At 41.2% G+C, this 24060-nt stretch overlaps 1 protein-coding gene across 6 annotated transcripts in view; it reads right to left on the bottom strand.

Annotated features, from left to right (window-relative positions):
• srgap1a (SLIT-ROBO Rho GTPase activating protein 1a) overlaps positions 1-24060 on the bottom strand; it is a 142275-nt gene that overhangs the window by 3315 nt on the left and 114900 nt on the right. For 2 of the 6 annotated variants that reach the window (XM_055222624.1, XM_055222625.1), the window contains exons 16-21: positions 22375-22480; positions 21325-21549; positions 17473-17552; positions 9235-9415; positions 4203-4340; positions 78-483 (exon numbers count right to left, since the gene is read on the bottom strand). In XM_055222624.1, coding sequence (XP_055078599.1) covers positions 78-483; positions 4203-4340; positions 9235-9415; positions 17473-17552; positions 21325-21549; positions 22375-22480 — 1136 coding nt within the window. Of the gene's footprint in view, position 1; positions 487-4202; positions 4341-9234; positions 9416-17472; positions 17553-21324; positions 21550-22374; positions 22481-24060 lie in introns of all 6 variants that reach the window. The other 4 variants (XM_033967676.2, XM_033967677.2, XM_055222626.1 and 1 more) reach the window with 3 other exon arrangements.

Genomic DNA, 24060 nt, shown 5'->3' with positions numbered 1-24060 from the left:
CTATGTTTTTACAGGGCGGGGCAGGGCTTTGATGGTGGAGGGAGCTGCGGTCGGGGCGCCGCTCGTCCCACGCTGACCTGTGCGATGGTCTCCGGGTCCAGGCCTTTGCCCCCGTGGTGATGGTGCGTGTCCGAAAAGCCCGTGTACTGGCCCGACGAGGTGGAGCGGCGGATGGGCGGGCTCTCCATCTTCTTCAGAGACTCGTGGCGACTGATGTTGGTCAGACTCCCGTGGCCCGTGCGTCTCCTGCGCTCCGGGCTGTCCACGGGGAGGTGGTTCCGACTGCGCAGCACGTCACGGGGACTGAAGTGACCCAGAACTGGGGAGCCCATTTCAGGAGTGCCCCCGTGTCCTCCGTGCCCCCCGTGTCCTCCGTGCCCCCCGTGTCCCCCGTGTCCCTGCTGAGACGGATGGACCATACAGAGGACGTCAGTGGGACGGGCGGGGGGGCGTCGAGACGGTGGGTCAGACCTCTTTCTGTGTCTGCTGAAATAAGAAGAGCAGCACGTTTAAACTGAACTCGTCTCTCAGGAAATACAGAAAAACAGTTTAACATATTTACAAAGTGATAGACTCTCCAAAAAGAAAAAAACTAAACAAAAACTGAACTGTCTTCTTTATTTCTCAAGTCAAATTACTTTCAAATTAGCATAAATCTGCTTCAGTTAATTAACAGGCGAGGTCAGTGAATCAAAACCTCTTTCAAGTTTCAAATCCAATATTTTGAAACGAAATCCACTAGACTTTTATGTAAATGAAACGTTGGGGCAGCTCGTTTTATCAGTGACGTTCCGGGACGACATTCACTTCTGGTTGTGGCATGAGACACATTTACTAACTACTATTATACGACTATATTAACTACAATTTACTTCATCATAAAAACCTGCAATGACAGACTTCTTCCAGCAGAGGGAGCAGTTTACATGTATAAAACCATCCTCCTCTGGGACAAACAGTCACTTCACACTGAAATAACATCCCACACTGCAGGATTTAACCTTTAGGAATAAACAGAACAACTAAACACTTCTCATGTTCAGACGTCGACAGTTTGGGCTTCACTTTGCTCCTTCTTCTTCAGTGTCGTGTGATATTGCTGCATGTGTCTGCTCTGCTGATTTAAACACATTTTAGCGCCATTTTTCAACTCGGAGCAGTAGAACGACAGCGCCACCTGCAGTCCGACTTCTTCAGAGCAGTAAACACGTGTAAGGGAGTTGACGCGCCGATTTACCGCCTCAAAATGTGTTTAAATCAGCCGATCAGATCACACGACACTGAAGAGAAAGCACCAGAGCGCGGCGCAAAACGGTCAACGTACGAAACAATAACAATAAACGTCTGAATATCTCGACGAGCATTTCATTTTTGGGATGTTGAACTTCGAAGTAAACTGTCTCCTCGTGTGTTTGCTGTTCACTCAGAGCAGAACGAGAAGAAACGTCCCATAAATATCCCACGACATGAATGATTCAACAATGGTATAAACGCAGGAGAGAGGGCGTGGACTGCGGCGAGGAAAGGAGGCGGCGGGCTCCACCTGAGAGCGGCTGACAGGTGCACGGTTTGAACGCAGCTCCACGGAATATTAGAGTTTCATTAAGATGCGTCTGACGATGTCCTGCACCAGTTTGAGTCGAGGAGCACGACTAAAGTGAGTGTTGGTTTGCACAGTTTGGACTCAGCGTTTCCGTTATTGGCCTTACATCTCCAGCAGAGGGCGATATTTTGTTCTCTCTGACCAACAACTGCCAAAAGAAAATGTAAAAACTTTAATTTAAATGTCAGTGCAAAGAGAAAACTGCACAAGAAGTGTCTGTGGTTAAAAAAAAGGGGCTGTGGGTGAGTTTTTAGTAAATTGACACGACATAATTTGGAAAAAACAATCGAAATCAGCGCAAAAATATCAGCCGTCGGTTTCTCTGGATTCTGCACGATCAGTGTTGGTATCGGTCATGAAAAAACCCGATCAATCAATCTCTACGATCCCGTAAAAAGTCTGGGGAGTCGGGCTGGGACTGACACAAATTCCACAAGATGGCGCCCAAAAAAACAACATAAGACGATAAGATTTTTACGTTTTAATATCATAACTTATACTCGTAATGATTATGTTCAGTAAAAGTTGTAGTTCCAAAAGTTTTAGACCAGATATCGGCTTTGAAATATCGGTTCAGCTGATATCCTGGATGGACGTGTAAAAAAAGTCTCATAACGGTTGAATTTTTATTTATTTATTTCCACTACACAGCTCATTTGGATCCGTTTTGTCTCATTTTATTTTCGTTTAAAGGAAATACACGTCGTTTTCTGTCTCTGCTCTGATGCTGGGGAATATCGAGGGGTATTGGCGGATACTTAAAGCTAAAGAATCGGAATCGGTATCGGGATTCCACAGCGATATAAAGCAACGTAAATTATACTTGGTGGAATTTTGAGCAAAGAAAACGGTGTGAGATCGAAGAGAATAGACAAAACGAGCAAAAAGTCAGAAGACGGAGGTGTGACGGTGTGTGTGTGTGTGGTGTGTGGTGTGTGTGTGTGTGTGTGTGAGTGTGTGTGTGAGTCCCCGCTGCGTGTTCCCATGTGACCTGCTGATGACTAAGCGCTGCTACAATGTCTGTTTAACACACGCTCTGCAGAGGAAACTGCCTCGTCTCACAATACGGCGTCAGAGGAACGTTACACAGCAAAGAATAGAGAAGAAAACACCGGCGCTTTTCAGATTCTTCAGTGTGATGACGTCAGGACACAGTTTTTCCCTTTGATTACGTCGTATTTTGCCTTAAAATAACGAAATAATGATCATTTTTATTGGTGGTGACGCTCAAAAACTGACATCGTTTTTCATTTTCTTTCTTTCAAAAGTCTTTTTATCAGGTGGAGTGTCAAAGAAGAGCACAGTACTTTTAATACAATAATAATAATAATAATAATATAAACTTATTTTTTCCAAATAACATAACAAAATTAACTAAATGACCCCCGCACACACAGATAAAACAACAAACTATAGACCAGAAATGAGACATACATATAATAACAATAATAATGTAAAAAATAATAAATAAAATAATAAACCAATAAATTAATAATAATAATAATAATAATAATAATAATAATAATAATAATAATAATAATCTTTTTTGTGTATACTGATTTGACTTAAAAAATGTCTGGAAGGAAAAGTAAATAAAGTCATAAGTTAAAAAGTAATAATAATAATAATAACAATAAAAAAAAAATCTGTATTAATTAATCTTGGCCACAGCACTTTATAACTCCAACCTCAGACCTAAAACAAAACAAGGAAAACATTAGGGCTAGCCAGTATGCTATTAGCCAATATGCTATTAGCCAGTATGCTAGTAGCCAGTATGCTAATAGGTGTCAGAGCCTGATGATTATGCAAGATATGACTCAGACGCAGTTAGGCCTGGGATGATGTTGAAGTTTTGCGTGACGATCATGACCAAAATAACTGCAATATCACGATGATGATTAAAGTTGTTCTGGATGTGAATAATTATAACTTTTAACAGAGAATATCATGTATGAGCAGGGCCGTCGACGGAAATTTGGGGGCGTAGGACAATAAGCCTCACATGGGCCCCCTGTTATACAAATTAATAGTAAGAGGGTCCAATTCTGGGCCCCCTAAGACCCTGGGCCCCCGGACAACAGCCCCTTTTGTCTTCCCCTGTCGACGCCCCTGTGGATAAGTCATTTTTTTCTTCACATTCTGCTGATGTAACGGCGTTTATCTTTGTTGGCGATTATCACGATTATATAAAATGTCCCACGAACGATTATTGTCGATCCTTTTTATCATGATAAACGATATTATTGTTTATTGTCTCATCCCTAGACAACAAAAAGGTGTGTTAGCTTCAGTTTCAGTGTAGTTAGCTCCTTGTTTTAGACGGATTTAAGGCAGTGTCCAGCAGTAATGATCAGTCAAACGTTTTCACTCTAAAACTTTAGTCCAGTTAACGTTTTTTTTGCTTTTATTCACCAACAATGTCGCTGCACATACTCCTCACATACTGCAAAAACAACAGGCTAAGTACTTCCACCCAACGACTCGTGCACACAACTCCATTACTCAGGCTTTCGTGTGTGGTAAACATCCATTCTAAACCCGGACTAAGCGAGCGCTGCTAAAGAGGCATCAATAAACCAACAGTGTGGAACCCGACCTGCTAATGTAGGCCTCGGAGATGCGCGTGTCCGTGGGTGAGTTGATGTCTTTCCCCGAGCACTTCTCCTCGGCGGCGTGGCCACTGCTCGCCTCGCTGTCTGCCTTCTGACTCAGAGTGTCCGAAAAGTTGTCATCTCTGGGACGGTGACGGAACAAAACAAAACAAGAGAGAGACAAACAAGAAAAGAAACAGAAGAATCAGCACAATAGTCGGGTTTATATGTGTTTGCTTTTGCTGCGTCTGAGCTCAGTTTTCTCTTGCGTCAGCGTTTTGTCTCACGGTTCAAAAGAAACCATGGATCAGATTACGGACGAACTGTAATAACTGACTCTGTGACGTTTGTGTTCATTATGAGCAGAGACTGTGTGTATGAACGGACAGAGAGAACATGCTAGCTGCTGCGGTCCAAACAGGAAGTGATCATCCCTGGCTCCAATTCACTTTACATTGAAAAACGGTGTCCCTCTCTCTGTCTCTGCTGCTTCAGACTCATTTTGGTCTTAAATGTTCGTATTAACCCTCTACATGATCCTGGGGTTTTTATTTTGAGTTTATTTTTCCTTTTTTTTTAGTTAGTTATCTTGAGTTTTTTTTTTATTTATTTTTTTACTTTTTTTATTTTAAGTTTGTTTGTTTTGTTTGGTTTTTTTTTTAGTTATTTTGAGTTAATTTTATATATTTTTTTATATTTTTGTTATTTTGAGTTTTTTTTTTTTTTTTTTTGTTATTTTGAGTTAATTTTATATATATATATTTTTAATATGTTAGTTATTTTTAGTTTATTTTTAGTTTTTTGTCTCCTCTCTCTGTCTCTGCTGCTTCAGACTCATTCTGGTCTTAAATGTTCGTATTAACCCTCTACATGATCCTGGGGTTTTTATTTCACTATTGTGTCTGTAAATCAAGATCTGAACATTAATAACAGACAAATCAGGTCCTTCTTTCCCCGAGGTCGCTCCTGTTAGCGTTAGCAACAGGTTTGATTGACAGCGTTGCTAAGCGCCCGCTCCCTGCTAAACCAGCGGTGTGGAGCGGGAAGGGGCGTTACCTTCAACAGCCTCGCTCCTGATTGGCTCTTTGGTTGCTATGACACTCGCGGTCGGAATTACAAACTAATGCTAATATCTGCTCTAGCCTCGATGAGCTTCATTTGGAGCTGAACGCTGCGTCACGCCACGTCTTTACACAGTCTGTGATTATTGTTTTGATTTAAAAGATGCATTGTGCAACTTTCAACTTTATTTGTCTCCATGGCGATGTCGCTGGGCCTGAAATGTCCCACAGTGTGACACGACTGACTTTAAACTTACCTACCTCCCGTTTATCTCTTTTCTGCGGTCTCACCTGTGACTGTAACCGGGGCAAACCAGCTCGCGATAATACAAGTTTTTCAAGGCCTGCGATTGGACAAGAGCGGCATACATTTAATGCCACACTGCGGAACATTCCAGGCAAACAATTGTAACACCGACTCAACGATTTAAACAGTTTACAGTTTGGTTTTCAGGTTGTTTATCCAATCAGAAAGAAGAACGAGGTCTGCACTGTGGGGTTGCCAGATCCTACAGTTTTCAGACTCTTGAATGTGATGACGTCTTACTCCCAGATGGGGGCGCAACAGCTAGATTCTCCTATTAATTAAATTGTACTTTGAAATATCCATAAGGTAAACGCACAAATGTTGAACCTGATCATTTCTATCAGTGGCTAAACCCAAGAACTCCCTGGACTACGACACAAATCTCAACAATTTCAATTCATTTTAGCTGCGTCCATCTGTGTTAAAGTTAAAGTGATATTTATAATGTTTCCTCGTCACAAACAGACCTGGAGTTGAGGTTTTTTATTTCATTCACATGTTTAACGCACAAATCCTGCATATTTAGGCTGAGTTCTTGTCTCAAACTGAAAGAAAACACCCTGTTCCACCTTGTGATGTCATGTCGTGATACAGGAAGTGCTCTCGTCTACTTTTACCAAACCCATTTAGATAATTTCACCCTTAGAAATGCCAATGTCGCCTGAGTTTAACGTAAAAAAGTAGCTGAAAACTACCACTTCATGACATCACAAAGTGCAGCGGAGCATTTTGAGCTTCGGAGACGTAGGAGTCACTCAAAACATCCATTCTAACCCGACTCGACGCTCACGAGAGATCACTTTTGCGTAATATCAGACGTTTAAACGCGATCGGCCGACAGAAATCCGCCCGCGACGTCATCCGCAACTCATCAAACGGAGCGAGTTACTCTTCAAACATCTGCTGACTCACGCTCGCCGGGACAAGCACTTAAGTGACCGCAAGAGAGTCTGGCATCCAAACCCCGAGAGCCGACTTCCTGTGCTCCGCGTGTTTGATTCTGTCGTAGTTGCGGCGTTTTAAAGCGGACCCCTGCTCCTCCAGACCTCGGCCCTCTCGTCGCATGTCGCTGCGCTCAGAACGCCACGGGCTACGGCTGTAAATCCAACCTCTATATTTCATTAGCGCAGATCCCTTTGGTGAATTATTGAGGAGCGGTGATCAGGAGGAAAGCGGAGAGGAGCGCGCGAGCCCGTTCTAAGTGACCATTTTGTCGGGGCCAGCTCTTAAGTGATTGGAGTCATTCTTTTCCTGTTCTAACGAGATCGTAAATCCAGTCCGTTAAACAGCCAGTGGTCCGCTTGTTAGGGTTGAGGGCCAGAGACTGTGACAGGAAGCTGGTTAAGGACCCTGGAGATGGACGACGGGACAGCGGCGAACGGCTAAACATATATCACCATTAAAGCGGACGTGTGACGCCGTTTTCAGATCGATGTTGTGCCGTTTCCACATCGCAAACGGACCTGGAGTCGTGTTTTGTTTTGTTTACACACGTTTAACACACAAATCATACATATTTTGGATGAGTTTTTCTCTCCAAATGGGAAAAAAACCCAAAAAAAACACTCCGTTCCACTTTGTGATGTCATCATGTGGCGATACAGGAAGTGCTCCGCTGTGTTTTTAAACTCCACACACCTTCATTTCTAGAATCATTTGGATCATTTCAGCTCCTTTTATCTCAACCGAACTGAAGGTAAAAGGAGCGGTTTGACTTGAAAACTACCACTTGATGACATCACAAGGTGGAACGTCGCGTTTTGAGCTGTGCAGATGTGACAGACGAATAATAAATGAAACAAAACACAACTCCAGGTCTGTTTTTGAGGAGGAAACGACATTAGAACATGGCGTAAAGCGACAAGAGTTAGTTTTGTGCAATATTTGACCTTTAATACAGGAGACTATGGCGCCCCCTAGAGTCTAAAACGATCTGGAGCTATACGGCGACACTGCTGCTTATTGTATCGTCATAAAAGTAAAGATAAATGTTCAAAAAGACACAGAAACACACGGAATACGTTACTTTTTTAATACAATTTCTAGAATGTAAAAGTATTAATATAGAAAGTACTGTATTTTTTAAACTATAAGTGTGAGTTTGTTGAGTTTGTCGGGTGTGACTTCTCCTCAGATGTGACTTATATGTGAAATGATTCAAATCTATAATGTCACATGTTGGTTCTTGTCACAGTGACAGTCGTGCGAGGGGCTCTAGACTTGGACCAGTATCTACTCCTCCTGAACCACTCAACATTTAAAATATCAACATTACACTCATTTAAAAGACAAACACTCAACAAAAATGACACTAAAACAAAATGGTTTCTCTTGTTTTTTCTGCTTTATTTATGTGATTAACTGTTAATATCTTACGTTAACAAACCAGACACGTGTTCAGTTCTGTCTGTGCTTCATGGAGCTGAATAAATATAAATGTGTTACGTTAGCGTGATGTACTGATATTCAGCCTGTTGGTCCACATTTTATTATTATTATTACAACTTGATTTAAAGAGAAAATGTCTGTTCTTTGTCTCGGATTTTGTAAAATAAATTTCCCCCAAAAAATGCGACTTATATATGTTTTTTTCTTCATTTTTCTGCACTTTTCGGGTGGTGCGACTTATACTCCAGAGCGACGTATAGTCCGAGTACTTTTACTGAGTACTTTTAAATGTGTAAATGTGGAGTGTGATGTTTTTAAATGAAAGAATTGGAGAATTCATGGGTTTGACTGTAAATAACTAGATACTTAAATGTATTTTTTGAGACTTATATATGTTTTTTTCTTCATTATTCTGCATTTTTTGGCTGTTTTATCACAGTCTGAACAAAATCTATGGGGAAAACTGCAGCATGTTCATCAGAATTTAAAAATCTAAATAAATATATGGTTAAAGTTTTTTATTTTTTTATTTTTAGGAGATAGAATTACATAAAAAAAACCTCATTTTGTCCCATATTCCCGTCACTTTTGTACGTCCACTTAATGTTCCTTTCTGACTTGTAAATCTGCATCTTCATGTTGTAAATACTGATGTTTGTAAAATTAAAAAAATTAATTAATAAAAAAAAAAAAGGATAATCTGGTGCGGACTAGAACGGGGGCCATTTTAGCTCCAATCCCCAAAACACTGAAAAAATGGAAATGTTTTTATAATTTTTTTCATATTTCTGTGTTATGTTTTCATTTGACCTTTACTCAACAGGGTCAAACCTCACTGACCGCTGACCCGATCTTATTATTAAACATATCCACACGTACAGAACCTTCTACGAAACATACGGGGCGTTTTCTAGAATCATTTTCAGTTTTACTTTTGCTCAACTTAAAAGACTTTCCTCAGAACAGGCGCTGCAGTCGGTAGAGGTGACCTGAGCTCTTTAGTATTCAGAGCGAGCGCGAGCTGAGAGCACGAAGCAGCTTCCAACTTGAATTTAAAACAAGACAAACACTCATCCTAAAATATTTCTGCAGGAGAATAAACATATAATTATACTTTTGCGGTGGGATAATGAGATCAGATTTATGCGGTTGCCATGGCGTTACCGGGTCAGACTTACAGAGCAGCAGGATTATACCGAATTTTAAAAAGGATAAACTTTGATGAACGACGTTTAATATTGATCGAAATGTTTGCGTTTGGGTCCGTACTCGAGTACTCACATGTCCTGTACGACGATGTACTGATGCGGCACGAGGCCGTCGATGCCGTTGTGGCGTCCCTCCCACCAGTCCTCAGACGCTCGCTGGTACAGAAGAAGAGACGCCCCCTTCTTAAAGCACAGCTCCCGCGACGAGCGCCCCACGTAGTCGAACTTAGCGATCGCTTCAATGGGCTCACCCTCTGTCAGAAGAGAGACGGGTGAGACGGGTGAGACGGGAGACAGGTGAGTCAGGTGAGACAGGTGTGACAGGGGAGACAAGTGAGACAGGTAAGACAGGTGAGACAGGGGTACAGGTGTGACAGGTGAGAAAGGTGTGACAGGTGAGACAGGTAAGACAGGGGGACAGGTGTGACAGGTGAGACAGGGGGACAAGTGAGACAGGGGGACAGGTGTGACAGGGGAGACAGGTGAGACAGGGGGACAGGTGTGACAGGGGAGACGGGTGTGACAGGTTGGACAGGGGGACAGGTGTGACAGACGTGACAGGGGAGACAGGTGAGACATGTGAGATAAGTGAGACAGGGGAGACAGGTTTGACAGGGGAGACAGGTAAGACATGGGAGACAGGTGAGATGTGGGGCAGGTGAGGCAGGTGAGACGGGGAGAGAGGGGAGACACATGAGACAGGTGAGACAGGTGAGATACAGTAGGTGAGACAGGGACAATGCATTAAAGATACACACTTTGTACTCTGTTCTATTTCATGTAAACCTCATTGACACTTTGCAGCTGATAAACATTCCCTGGTGCTGTGATGCTAACTGAAGCACTGCTCTGTCTGAAGCTCTGTGACTCAAGTTAGACTAGACTTTTATTTTAACACAATCTGATCAGAAAAGGACGACTCGCTTGGACCTACAACAGATGAGCTGATTCGAGCTGTTAAACGTCTCACAGATAAAACTACAGTGACAAGCTAGTTAGCATTAGCATTAGCATTAGCCAACAGCTTTTCAGTTATGCATCAAATTTATATCGCACTTTCTTTTTAGACACTCTTTCTTTCTCCGTTCCTTTTTCATTCCCTCCATATCTGGTCGTGGTAAGACGCTGTAGCCAAAGCCGTCCTGGGGCAGACTGACCGAAGTGAGGCTGCCAAACTGAGCCATCTGCCCTTAGACGACCGCGGACACTCACACACCACTTTCACACTCTCGCACGCGTTGTTTAAATCCATTTATTTGCGTTTTCAGACTAAAAACTATCTGCGCTTGCTAATACGTGCATTATATCGCTATGGTAACTGCTGAACATTCCGCCATAGACATACGTAGAAATATATAGAGCGCCGGCCTTAGTGCGACTGCGCGTGGAGTTCAAGCGTGCGGCTAATTAGCTAGCGGCTTATTTTGGTAGAAGTCAATAGTGGTCACCCAGCTGTACATTGCTGGACTTTGACCAAGGCCACAGCGAAGCCCCAGGAGATTTAACGGGTTATTTATAGAAGCTGGAAAGAGGAGATCTATACGGCCCAGGGACATACCATTCACCGTATAGATCGTTTGATTGTGGTCACAGCGACTCGATAAGTCTTCAAAAGTCTCTACAAGGTCCACAAACTGAACTTCTATCTGCCACAGGGTTTGTTATTATAAAGTTTAAAGGTCGTATATGACACAAAATGGATCCCGTAAGGTTTAAGGCAAGGGTGTGCAAACTTTTTTCACAGAGGGGACGCCCAAATACTCCCAAATACTGAAACATATTTGGGAGTAAAATGGATTTAACACGTTTGACTGAGACATTTGAATAAAATTTGGAAGATTAGGAAGATTTTTAGGTCCAAGTCTCAATGCAATGTGACGTTTTTCAGGTTATAGAAGTAGAATCTCTTCAGTTTATCGTAAAAGATGCTTCCTGTTCAATTGGGTCAGTTTAGAAGGAAGCATGAGGGCCAACAAAAATCAGTCTAAGGGCTGCATTTTGCCCCTGGGCCGTAGTTTGGACAGTCCTGGTTTAAGTCCTGTTCTAATCCTGCCCCTGGACTTAGAAACTGAGCGTTTTTTTTCCCAAGCCCCTGAAAAAGAAAGACTTTGTGGTTTATGTGACTTGGGTGAAGTGGAAAGTGAATTTAATATTTTTTTGTGGTATTGTCCAGTTTATGATGAATTTAGAAATCCTTTATTTGATTAAATGTTCTGGTGTAACAACGGCAACAAGATTAAATGGTTGTTTCATTCTAATGTTTATAAGTTAGCTTCATTATTTTTAGGTCTAAGTCACGATGCAATGTGATGTTATTCAGTTTATCTCTTCAGTTTGTAGTAAAAAATACTTCCTGATCAATTGGGCCAGTTTAGGCGGAAGCACGAGGACCGACAGAAATTGGTCTGAGGGCCGCATTTGGCCCTTAGGCCGTAGTTTGGACAGCCCTGACTTGAGTCTCAAGTCGTGTTCTAACGCTGTTTCCTCCTCAAAAACAGACCTGGAGTTGTGTTTTGTTTTATTCACACACGTTTGAGTCGTCCTGCGTTATTTAAAACAACATTCTAACACAGATCAGGACAGAGCGTATCGTGTAAATACGTTAAACTCATGACATCGTTGGGTCTTTCACGCACAGCAGCAGGTTTATCCACCGCTCCTTTTAAACGTCAAAGCCGATATGTATTCAAGACAGCAACACAGGTTAAAAATAGCCTCTTTCTCTCCCTCCCACCTCTCCTCCCCTCTCCTTCTCTCAGACGGGGGTCTCTGGACAGACACAGCTTCGCTTTGCACAATCACTGAGAATAGAGTAAATGGCTGAACCGTGTATGAGCTGTGAAAAGCCGTCGTCGTGATACGGCGCGGTCCTGACGGGAGCCGTGTCCTTCTCAGCCGAACGTACAGAGTGTCCATAAACGCTTCACCACTTTAAAATGCAACACAAAGGAAAGTGACGAGACGAGTTCATTATATATTAGATTTGTTCTGTCGTTCTCAGAAGTTATAAATGTTTTTAATCACGTTGCATTTTTGCAGTTTGGGCGTCCCGTTGATTAAAGAGGCGTCGTTTTGAATGAACTCCCTATTTCTCAAGACAAAAGCTCCGTGTGTGTCGTGATTCTATAAGGTTGTGTTAAAAGATGTTGCGTATGGAACAAAAACACGGGACATTACTGACCTAAAGCGAAAGATAAAGATGTGATTGAACCTTGGATGAGGCTCCGCTGCAGCGAAACACGGAGAGAAATCCAGTCCCATCTTGATTAACGTAAATTTCAGACTATAAATCGCTACTTTTGTTCCACACTTTGAACACTGCGGCCTGTACAACGGTGCGGCTAATTTATACATTTTTACTGGCTAACGTCCACCGGGGGGCGCTCTCTAACAGTAAACACAAAGAGACAGACGCGAGGACAGATTCTGCGCTGAAGAATACACTAGTTTTGATTTTGAACTGTCATTTTGCTCATCATGACACAGTGTCATCATGGAAAACACAGGAAGAAATGAGTCAAAGAAGGAAATAGAGCCACTGCACGTAAGTTTGGCCTCAATTAATCGATGGTGCGGCGGAGGCGTCAGCGGGAAGAACTTAGTCAATGTAAAAAGACGACAAAATCTTTCAGAGTAAATAAAAGCAGATGGTTTGTGTTGGTGCTGTTTTATTTTCTAACCCTGCAGGTCTGTTCATCCCGTGTTGACGTCGTGTTGATGCAGATTTTCCGGCACATTTTGAAAAGAAAAGTGTCTTTCTGTGTAAATATCTCATGTTACGACATATTTGTAACATGCGGCTCATATTCAGGCGCGCTCAAGAGTCCGAAATTTACGTTAAATGAGGTAAAAACTTTGGAAACCTCTGAGAACAAAACAAGTCTGATTAAGATATCTGAGCAATTGTTTTTAATCGTAAAAACACCCTATATTTTTTATTATTCCGCTTCTTCTCAGGTTTTTCCTAAGACGTTGACTGCTTTTCCTGGAGCTGACACGTGAAAGGAACACGCTTACAGTGAGATGGGAGTTCACGTCTTAAAGTCGTCGATTTTAAACAACTTCAGTCTCCGAATATTTTCTAAGTATTTGTCAGAAGTCCTGGACACTGCAGTGACGTGGCTCAGGGCACTAAAATGTTCCTACTGACTCTGGTGTACAATTAGAACCAAAACCAGCCCAGAACCAACCAGCCGCGGTTACACACACACACACACACACACACCCCCACACACACACACACACACACACACACACACACACACACATACAGAGTCGTATTGTTGCTCTGGTTTGGGGGAAACTGAAGCGTGACAGCTGAAGCCCCGCTGTGAGAGTTCAAACTGTCAGGCATCATGCACGACCCAGTGGAGCGCGTTTGGATTGTTCATACACAGGAATAAAAAAGTCCGAACTGGAAGAGCCGCGTGATTATTCCCAATGATTAAAGCGGAACCTATGGTGCTTGTGTCTGTATGGTTCTCATCTCTGTTATAATTTACATATTTTAAATCACAATATTCATCTAAAACGACTTAATAAAAGAAACAAGTCCAGCTGAGTTTACGTTCATAAACTGCAGTGTCCAATGGAGCTGACGTCGCCGTAAATGTGATGACAATAAAGAGGCGTGTGACTGTGGCGCCCCCTGTGGACAGATGCACGTCGCACTAGAGCAGAGCGTTTTTAAAAATTTGTACCAAAATGACGACGCGACGCTGCAGAATCCGACGAGTATCAAACGATTAAGAAAATAAAACTGGAGAAGGAAGAGCGGACGTCACAGTGGGCGTGTCACAGTGGGCGTGTCACAGTGGGCGTGTCACAGTGGGCGTGTCACAGTGGGCGTGTCACAGTGGAGGTAAAAACGGGGGTTCATCAGCAAAATGGCGTCTTGAAAATAATCGATTAAAGATTAAACTCAAACATGAATCAGTCCAAAAACAACTTCAAAGGCTCAACGAGAAGAAACGACTATGAAGTGAAGCTCGTCGAGGCTCGAGCAGTTAGAGCGGCTAATTTGGAGCGGACTTAGCCATATTTGTAATTCCGACCGCGAGTATCATAGCAACCACAGAGCCAATCCAGAGCGAGGTTGTTGAAGGTCACGCCTCTTCCCGCCCACACCACTGGTTTATCAGGGAGCGGGCGCTTAGCAACGCTGTCAATCAAACCTGTTGCTAACGCTAACAGGAGCGACCTCGGGGAAAGAAGGACCTGATTTGTCTGTTATTAATGTTCATATCTTGATTTACAGACACAATAGTGAAATAAAAACCCCAGGATCATGTAGAGGGTTAATACGAACATTTAAGACCAAAATGACGAGTCTGACAGGAAAGCGGCGACTCGCAGGTTAGCTATGTCCATTTATATAAACTGTCTATGGTTGAACCTGATCATTTTCTATTTGTGACTAGACCAAAAATCTCTCTGTATTACAACAAAAATCAGTATTGAACAAGATTCATTTTAGCCGCATTATTGTATATTACTGTATTAACTGTGTCAGTAAGTTCACCTTTGACCTTGTCGGGAATTATCCAGAGTATGGAATATCAGTGTATTGATGGTGCTGGGAACAACGGGACAATCTGAAAGCAGAGGTTTGTCTTCTGGTGAAAGAGTCTGTCCCTGACACTGAACTACACTGAGTCAGATAAATTAATAATATCAAGTTTTAAAGGATTTATATGACACAAAACGGACTGTTACAGCGTTAAGTTATAATGTTGTTATCGCCTCAAAAACAGACCTGGAGTTGTGTTTTGTTTCATTCACACATGTTTGAGTCACACTTTATTATTCGTCTGTTACATCTACAAAGCTCAAAACGCTCTATTCCACCTTGTGATGTCATCAAGTGGTAGTTTTCAACTGAACAGCTCCTTTCACCTTTAGTTCAGTCGAGATAAGTGGCAACTCCAGGAGTGAAATGATCCAAATGATTCTAGAAATGAAGGTGTGTGGAGTTTAAAAACACAGTGGAGCACTTCCTGTATCACCACACGATGACATCACAAGGTGGAACAGAGTGTTTTTTTCAGTTTGAGAGAAGAACTCAGCCTAAATCTGCAGGTTTGTGTGTTAAACATGTGTGAATGAAACACAAAAACACAACTCCAGGTCTGTGTTTATCTTCTGCGACGTGTTTGATCTCGTCATATTTAAATTTTTCAAAACGTTTTGGGGAAAAATGTACAAAAAAATTTACTTCCAGAACCTGAGCGGAGTTCAAAGTGGGTGAGACTGTGGAGCTCCATTGTGTATATCATTTAGAATAAAAATTAAACATATATATTCATAATTAAACGATAAAATAATGTAGTTTTGTGGATAATCTCGATGACACTTTAACGTCCACTTATACATTTAAATATATTTGACATAAAATCTTTGTGAAACTGTAATTCTATCATTTATTTTTATTTTATTTATTCATTTGAAGCACAAATATCAGGCAAACTCAAAGCACATCTCACATCTTTGTTCCTGTAAAAGCTCGAAAAGGAGAAAACTATTATCATCTTTCATTAGAACATAAATTAAATGCTTCGTTTAAACTTCCTTTTCCATCACATCATAACAATTTATATAGACATTTTGGGATTGGACCTGTTTGGCATCTGTTTACAGTCAAAAACTAAAATGATCTGATCCAAGTTCTAATAAATAACTGATAAATAGAGTCTCACGTGTGTGTTTTTTTTGTGTGTTTTGTGTGTGTTTTGTGTGCGTTTTCACAGTTTGAGCCCTTGACGCGACGCTCTCCATCTCTATTCTGACAAAGACTAGCGTGTTTTTAATGAGCACGAACGTTTGACCCGTTTTCTGCCGTTTGAGTGATTTGAAATAGTGACGTTTGACCTCGTCTGATCTCACGTTTACACAGAGTTTGACTTGGATCAATCTTTTATCAATTATATCTGAACAAAGAAACAAACTGAGTGAACCCACATTCCCTGAAGATATTAATCACATTTCTACAGCAAATATAAAGACAGAATCAACAGGTTTACTGACAAACTGCACATTCAAACTAATTATTACATGCGCTATTCCTACGCCTTTTAAGAATCCGTTTGAGAGAAAAACTCAGCGTAAACGTGCAGAGTTTGTGACGACGAAACGACATTATAACAGGGTCAAAAAAGAAGAGTTTTTTTTTAAACGGTGGTATTTCTCTGAGGAATGTGCCCGTCCAGAGGCCCCGGGGAGAGGCCTGTGTTTGAATATGAATGGACGTCCATCACATTCCCTGGGCCTTCAAGGTAACTGCATTTAACAGACTCAAAGGCGGGATTATCCACTCTGAGCCGCACCAGATTAACCCTTACAGCGCCACCGGGAACTCCCCCGAGCGGAGGTGCCATGTCTGTTTCTTTAGAACAACTTTGGGCTTCTATTTTTGGAAAGAAGCTTGAAAATTTGAAGAGTTGTGGGTTTGCATCCACCATGTTTTATCTCATTTTTTTAGTTATTTTGAGTTTATTTTTTATTTTATTTTTTTAGTTATTTTGAGAGTTTTTTGTTTTTTTTGTTTAGGTCATTTTGAATTCATTTATTTATTTATTTTGAGGTTTTTTTCAGTTATTTTGAGTTTTTTGTGTTGGTTTTTGTTATTTTTACTTTTTTTATTATTTTGATTTCATTTATTTATTGTTTGTTATTTTGAGTTTTTTTTGTTTTGTTTTATTTTGGGTTTTTTTTTTTGTTATTTTGAGTTTTTTTTTTTTTTTTATATTTCCCCTCTCTCTGTCTCTGCTGCTTCAGACTCATTCTGGTCTTAAATGTTCGTATTAACCCTCTACATGATCCTGGGGTTTTTATTTCACTTTTGTGTCTGTAAATCAAGATATGAACATTAATAACAGACAAATCAGGTCCTTCTGTCCCCGAGGTCGCTCCTGTTAGCGTTAGCAACAGGTTTGATTGACAGCGTTGCTAGGGGCCTGCTCCCTGTTAAACCAACGGGACAGGCAGAAAGGGGGCGTTACCTTCAACAGCCTCGCTCCAGATTGGCTCTTTGGTTGCTATGACACTCACGCTCAGATTTACAAACACGCTAATAACTGCTTTAGCCTCGATGAGCTTCATTTGGAGCTGAACGCTGTGGGTGACGTCACACTCACTCAGTCCATTTCTTTGGCTGTGACACGCAAAGTTAAACGACTTTTGTGTGTAAATTATTCTTGTAGCTTTGGCGTTGCTTGTTTCTGTCTGAAAATGTGTCAACCCTGCTCCTGAGTCTAGTTTATGTCAGTATATCTTTGCACACGTCCAAACTAAAGCCAAATGTGTGTGTACTGACCGTCCTCGCTGGTGTGCGCCTCCGTCCCTCCCTCGTTGTCCACCTCCTCCAGCGCTCCGTGCTCGCTGTACGGGCTCTCGCTGTGGGACACAAGGACCAGAAAAGGTCAAAGACGAGAACGGGAACGATTTAGATTTGTCATTGTGCAGGTTTGAGCTGCGCTGGAAGAAGTACTCAGCTTTTACTTCAGTACAAATACAGGTAACAGAGCACAAAGATACTCAAATAAAGTAAAAGTATCACATGAAAAAATCTATTTAAGTAAAAGTATTAAAGTACTCGTTTAAAAATGTACTTAAAAGGTAAAAAGTAAAAGGATTTCATAGATTTTGCGTCTAATAAAACTTCAAATGTGGTGATTTTGATAAAGATTTGAGCTGAAATTTGTTCAACAGAAACAACTGAATGATCTTTTTTTCCCAGCTGTTTTTTATTTGTATATTTTATTTGCTCAAATTCTGAACGTGTTAAAAATAAACCTCAGACTTTTCTGCAGGTCTCAAACTATAACAAAAAATACTTCTGCTAAAAAACGTAGTGGAGCAGAAAGTACAGATACTGCTCTCAGATGTAGTGAAGTAAAAGTAAAAAGTACACACTGTAAAAAGTACTTAAGCAAAGTACATTACAACTTTTACTTTGTTACGTTCCGCCGCTGGGTTTGAGGGACATTTTCAGAATACAGGGACGAGCGACTGTTTGATCACTTTTCTATGATGACAAAAGCTGGCCCCTGATTGGCTCCTGGGCCCTGTGTGCTGATTGGTGCGACGCCTTAAAAGGACACGCCCCCTGCCACGCCCCACTGCTGCGTTCTGTCAGTGAATAGCTGTTCTGTGACTCTCATTTAGTTTTAGTTTAGTTTTTTTGTATTTTTTTGTCATTTGTATACATTTGCTTTATTACTTTATTACTTTATGTTGTACATTTTGTAAAGAGCCTCTTTTTGTTCGTTTTTACTTTAACATTTCCTTTTAAATTAACTATAACTTTAGTTTTACAGTTTTTCTATCATCGTTTGTTATTTCCTCTGTCCTTCGCTGAACTGTGTCAAACTAGAAAAACTCGACCTGAATCTCTCTTGAAATAACATCAGCTCCACAAAAACATCACAACGTTCTTCTCATATTGATTTATGATTTTAGATTTGACTTAATTTAGCTTTACTAAAACAACACAAAATGGCTTCCCGTCTTAACAACCGCAACATAAACAATAAAGATCATTAATCATGTTCAACACAAAAGAACTAAAAACACAACAGAAACACATTTATCTGCCTGTGCTGGACTGAAGGACTAAAGTTTTTAATAATACAGAGTTCCTCGGCTCTACGTCTGTCAAAATATCACGTTTTGAAGTTCGATATATCGCTGAAGTGAATACAGACGATAAACGATAATATTGAAACTCATTTACACCACTAACGCAACAACAAGAGCAGATTTAAACTACAAAAACTACTCAAAATCTACAATATTGTTAAAAAATCATGAGCTGCAAAAGCTAAAACGCTATTGTCCTTAGTTTGCATCTGTAATGAGTCAGACGAGTTATTAATTCAACCTTTTTACGCCTTAAATCTCATCATACAGACAGAAATAACCCGACATTTCCCAGTAGTGCACACATCTGTTTGGTAACATTGGCAAGTGACTCATATTCTGTCTTTAAAAATGAATTTATTCCACCAAAGTCTGAACTCTGCTCCAAACCGCAGGCTTTTACTCGCACACGACCGGCTCTAGACCCCTGGATTAAAAAGACCAAATCTGATCCCCGCACGGCCCGAGAACGTCGTCCCAAAGGCAGACTCCAGGAGAAACTCATTAGGTTTAATTAGAGGTGCATTTAGCGAGCGCAGAGTGGACGATTACTCCGGGTTTAGTCCGGCTGACTGCCCCGCGCTCCCACATCATCAGCCCTGCTCTTTCCAGGTGACTTCTTCTTCTTCTGCTGCTGCCGCTTCTTCCTGGTGTAATTATGATCATTACAGTGATTGTTTCAGTCTGTCTCACTCAGATAAAGAGGCTTGTGTAGAAACATCTCCATCATCGTGTTCTCCAACCGCAGATGACTCCACAGTGTGTAGAACTGATCTGTAAAACTGCACGGGTGGAGCAGGAGCTGGACACGTGTTTATAAAGGTTTATTTCGCCTTAGAACGTTTTGCCGAAATCGAGTCGTTCCCTAAACACCTCGTGTACGTTTATCAACATTTTGAAGAGTTGAGAAATTTAAAAAAATGTTTAAATGTGCAAATCTATGAAGGTGCGGTTGTTCCAAAACGTTTTAATGTGTAAATGTTGATTTGTTTACTGTGAAATCTTTTTGTTGTTTTTTTTTTTACACTTACAAATATTGTTTTACGCTTACAACTTTGTAATTTTGCACATACAAATCTGAAAATTATGCTATCATGAGTTTTAAGACAGTCGTTGCACCGAGTTTGTCCCAAAAATGTTTGTAAAACTGCAGGGGGCGGGGCTAGAGGGGGCGGGGCTAGAGGGGGCGGGGTTGCTGTGTAGCTAAACTGAATTCAGACAGAACGTCACCTTTATGTGATATTATGATGTGCGTTATTCACCTTTCAATAAGTTATATACTGAGGTAAACTGCGTAGAGAAAGTCAGTGTTGTTGCATTAGCTAGCGCCTTATGCTAACTCGGTTCAATGAATGTCTCAAAATTAATTTCCAGGTTTGTACGTGTAAAATTACAAAGTTGTAAGAGTAAAACGAAATTTGTAAGTGTAAAAAAAAATTTTCTATTTGCCAGTGTACTGATCAACATTTACACGTTCAAAGTTTTTGGAACAATTGCACGTTCATAAAAAAACTAAGAATGCACCGATACCACAGAAGAAGTGACGGAGTGAGTCTGACGTCGCCGCAGCTTCAGCTCCAAACGAAGCTCATCGAGGCCGGAGCAGGTGGAGCGGCGAATCTGGAGCATCATAACAACCAAAGAGCCAATCCAGAGCGAGGCTGTTGAAGGTCACGCCTCTTCCCGCCCACACCGCTGGTTTAGCAGGGAGCGGGCGCTTAGCAACACTGTCAATCAAACCTGTTGCTAACGCTAACAGGAGCGACCTCGGGGAAAGAAGGACCTGATTTGTCTGTTATTAATGTTCATATCTTCCACTTCCAGGTTAGCTGTGTCTATTTATTGGTGTCAAATATTGGCAGGACACTGTAAAATTAGCTGGATCGAGTATTGATTTCGTGATATCGGTTCTGCAGATGTCAAACTATTTGGCCTAAAACGTGAACAGATCAGTAATGACGTGAAGAACAAGCAGCAGTTACAAAACACAACTGGATTTAAGGAAATAAACGCCATTTTCCCTCCCTACAGTGGTATCAGTCAATATCGGGAATCAGCAGACACTTCAAAGTATCGATATTTTAAGCTGGATCGGCGCATCCCTGGCAAAAAACCCCAACATTTTCCGATTCCACTGTTCTTTACGCGCGGTCACAAATTTAAACCTCAGTATCTCAGAAGAACAAACGGCACAGACGGAGCTTTATAAATCCAACGGGACGACGAGCGTTTCCCGTTTCTTCAAATGCTCCTCCTCCTGCTCCACCTCCACGCTCCATCTCGCCTCCTCCAGCTCCTCCAGCTCCAACCTCCTGTCCCTCCCCTTCTCCATCGCTGGCCCCACGTTCCCGTCTGGAACTCTCTACCTAAACCCCTCCGTGACCTCTGACCTCCCCACCTTCAAAAAAGAACTCAAAACTCACCTCAATCGCTTTCAATGTTTGATTTTATGATATTTTATTCTTGTACGTACTGTGAAGCGTATATTATTATTATTATTTATTATTATTTAAATGCAGGTCCTCACCAGTAGTCTCCTCCCGCCATGCACTTCTCGTAGATGGGCCCGTCCAGCTCTTTGGCGTCGGGGAAGATGGTCTCGTGGTGGATGATGATGGTTTTGACGATCTCGTTGACGTGGGCCTGACACGACACCTGGTCCTGACAGTCCGGGGTCGGCATCAGGGTCGGACCGAAGCAGATGGCCAGGTTGTAAGGGTCCATCATGTTCTCGTCGCTGTACTGGGACAGACTGGGGGGGGACAAAGTGCGGAAAACCCGGACGTTAAGGCTGTCGCTACGGTAACGCAAACGTAAAAAAAATAATCTGAGGTTTGTTTTAGCGCAATCGGAACAGAAAGAACAGACTAAACTGAAACTACCGCTACAACAGGTGAGATGATTTGAGCTGTTAAACAAGTCACTCAAATAATATTACAGTCACAAGCTAGCTTTAGCATTAGCATTAGCCAAACGTTTTTTCAGTTAGTTACTCTCACTCTTACTCATTTTTGTTGAAAATCAAACTAAACAGGATCATGAGCGCTCAGATTGATCACAGGCTCCATTGCGTATTTTTTCTTAAATTTTCAGACTGTCTAACTGATTCAATAGGGGTGTGATGCTAACTAGAGGCACTGCTCTGTCTGAAGTGAATCTGAGCTTTGTTTTCATTCCCTGGGGATGTGATGCTAACTGGAGGCACCGCTCTGTCTGAAGCTCTGATATTCAAGTTATAATCTGAGCTTTGTTTTAACACAATCAGACCAGAAAGAACTGACTAACTTGAAACTGATTCGTGCTGTTCTCGCAAATAACATTACAGTCAAGCTAGCTAGCATTAGCCAACCATTTTTCAGTTAATCCCTCTCACTTTTCTGTTTAAAATCACTGTTCAAAATGCTCGTATTGATCACAAGCTCCTGAAAATGTGCCGTTTAAATTAATTTTGTATTTTTTCTTGAGTTTTCTGACAATCTTAAACTTTTTTTGTTCACGTTTGCTAATGTGTGCATTGTGTCTCCATGGTAACCGCTGAACATTCCGCCAATAGAGACGCATGTAGGAACACACTTACTGGTTGAGGAAAGCAAAGAGGTAGCGCATGACGACCAGAACCGATCGAGGGACGGTCAGAAGAATCTTCCGGATGTACAAAGCTCGTTCATAGAGGTTGTCCACTCCTGAAACGCAAAACAAAAAACTAATGAAATACAATAAGACATTTTATACTACAAGGCTATCAAAACATCTCAAACACTAAACACCATAGCACTTCCTGTATCACCACATGATGACATCACAAGGTGGAACAGAGTGTTTTCAGTTTGAGAGAAGAACTCAAGCCTAAATCTGCAGGTTTGTGTGTTAAACATGAAACTAACTTGAAACTGATTAGTGCTGTTCTCGCAAATACCATTACAGTCAAGCTAGCTAGCATTAGCATTAGCATTAGCCAAACGTTTTTTCAGTTAGTTACTCTCACTCTTACTCCTTTTTGTTGAAAATCAAACTAAACAGGACCATGAGCGCTCAGACTGATCACAGGCTCCATTGCGTATTTTTTCTTAAATTTTCAGACTGTCTAACTGATTTGAAAGGGGTGTGATGCTAACTGGAGGCACTGCTCTGTCTGAAGTGAATCTGAGCTTTGTTTTAACACAATTTGACAAGAAAGAACTGACTAAATTCAAACTACCGCTACAACAGGTGAGATGATTTGAGCTGTTAAACAAGTCACTCAAATAATATTACAGTCACAAGCTAGCGTTAGCATTAGCATTAGCATTAGCCAAACGTTTTTTTCTCACTCTTACTCCTTTTTGTTGAAAATCAAACTAAACAGGACCATGAACACTCAGATTGATCCAGGCTCCATTGCGTATTTTTTCTTAAATTTTCAGACTGTCTAACTGATTCGATAGGGGTGTGATGCTAACTGGAGGCACTGCTCTGTCTGAAGTGAATCTGAGCTTTGTTTTAACACAGTATGAACAGAAAGAACTGACTAAATTCAACATGAAACAAAAAAAAAAACACAACTCCAGGTCTGTTTGTGACGAGGAAACGACATTATAATATAGATTAAAAAACAGCGTGATGGACATGGGACAATATTAAAATTTTGTGTGACGATTATCAGGGTAAAAATGATTACGATTAACGATTATATCACGATAATGATTAAAGTTGCTGACGGTTTAAAAATGTTAGGAATTATAACTTTAATATTATGAATAAGTTCCGTGTTTAAACAACTGTCATAACACTGTACTTTGCTAAATCGTAGTTGTTTTCACTGATAACAACTACCCCTGTAATACAAATTAATAGGAAGACGGTCCAATTCTGGGCCCCCTAAGACCCTGGGCCCCCGGACAACAGCCCCCTTTGTCCCAAACCTGTTGACACCCCTGTGGATAAGTTTTTTTTCTTTTTCTGCACATTCTGGTGATATAACGGCGTTTATCTTTGCTGGCGATTATCACGATTATACAAAATGACATACAAACGATTATTATCAATGTTTTTTAACCACGATAAATGATATTATTGTGTATCGTCCCACCTCTGTAGCGTTTAAACACACACGTGCACATCTTTTCTCAGTGTTTTTTATTACTTTTCGAGTAATAAAAACACTGCACTTTCCAAACGCTTCACCAAATGCTGTTGTGTTTCAGGACAATCACATTTGTTCTGCTGCTGCACTTGTACGAGTCGGTTTTTTATTTTGTGGGGCTGAGGCGGCGCTGTCTGCTAA

Source organism: Periophthalmus magnuspinnatus, chromosome 6 (genome assembly GCF_009829125.3).
Source record: "Periophthalmus magnuspinnatus isolate fPerMag1 chromosome 6, fPerMag1.2.pri, whole genome shotgun sequence".
In the NCBI taxonomy this organism is placed as follows: domain Eukaryota; kingdom Metazoa; phylum Chordata; class Actinopteri; order Gobiiformes; family Gobiidae; genus Periophthalmus; species Periophthalmus magnuspinnatus.
This window is presented reverse-complemented; position numbering and strand designations above follow the sequence as displayed.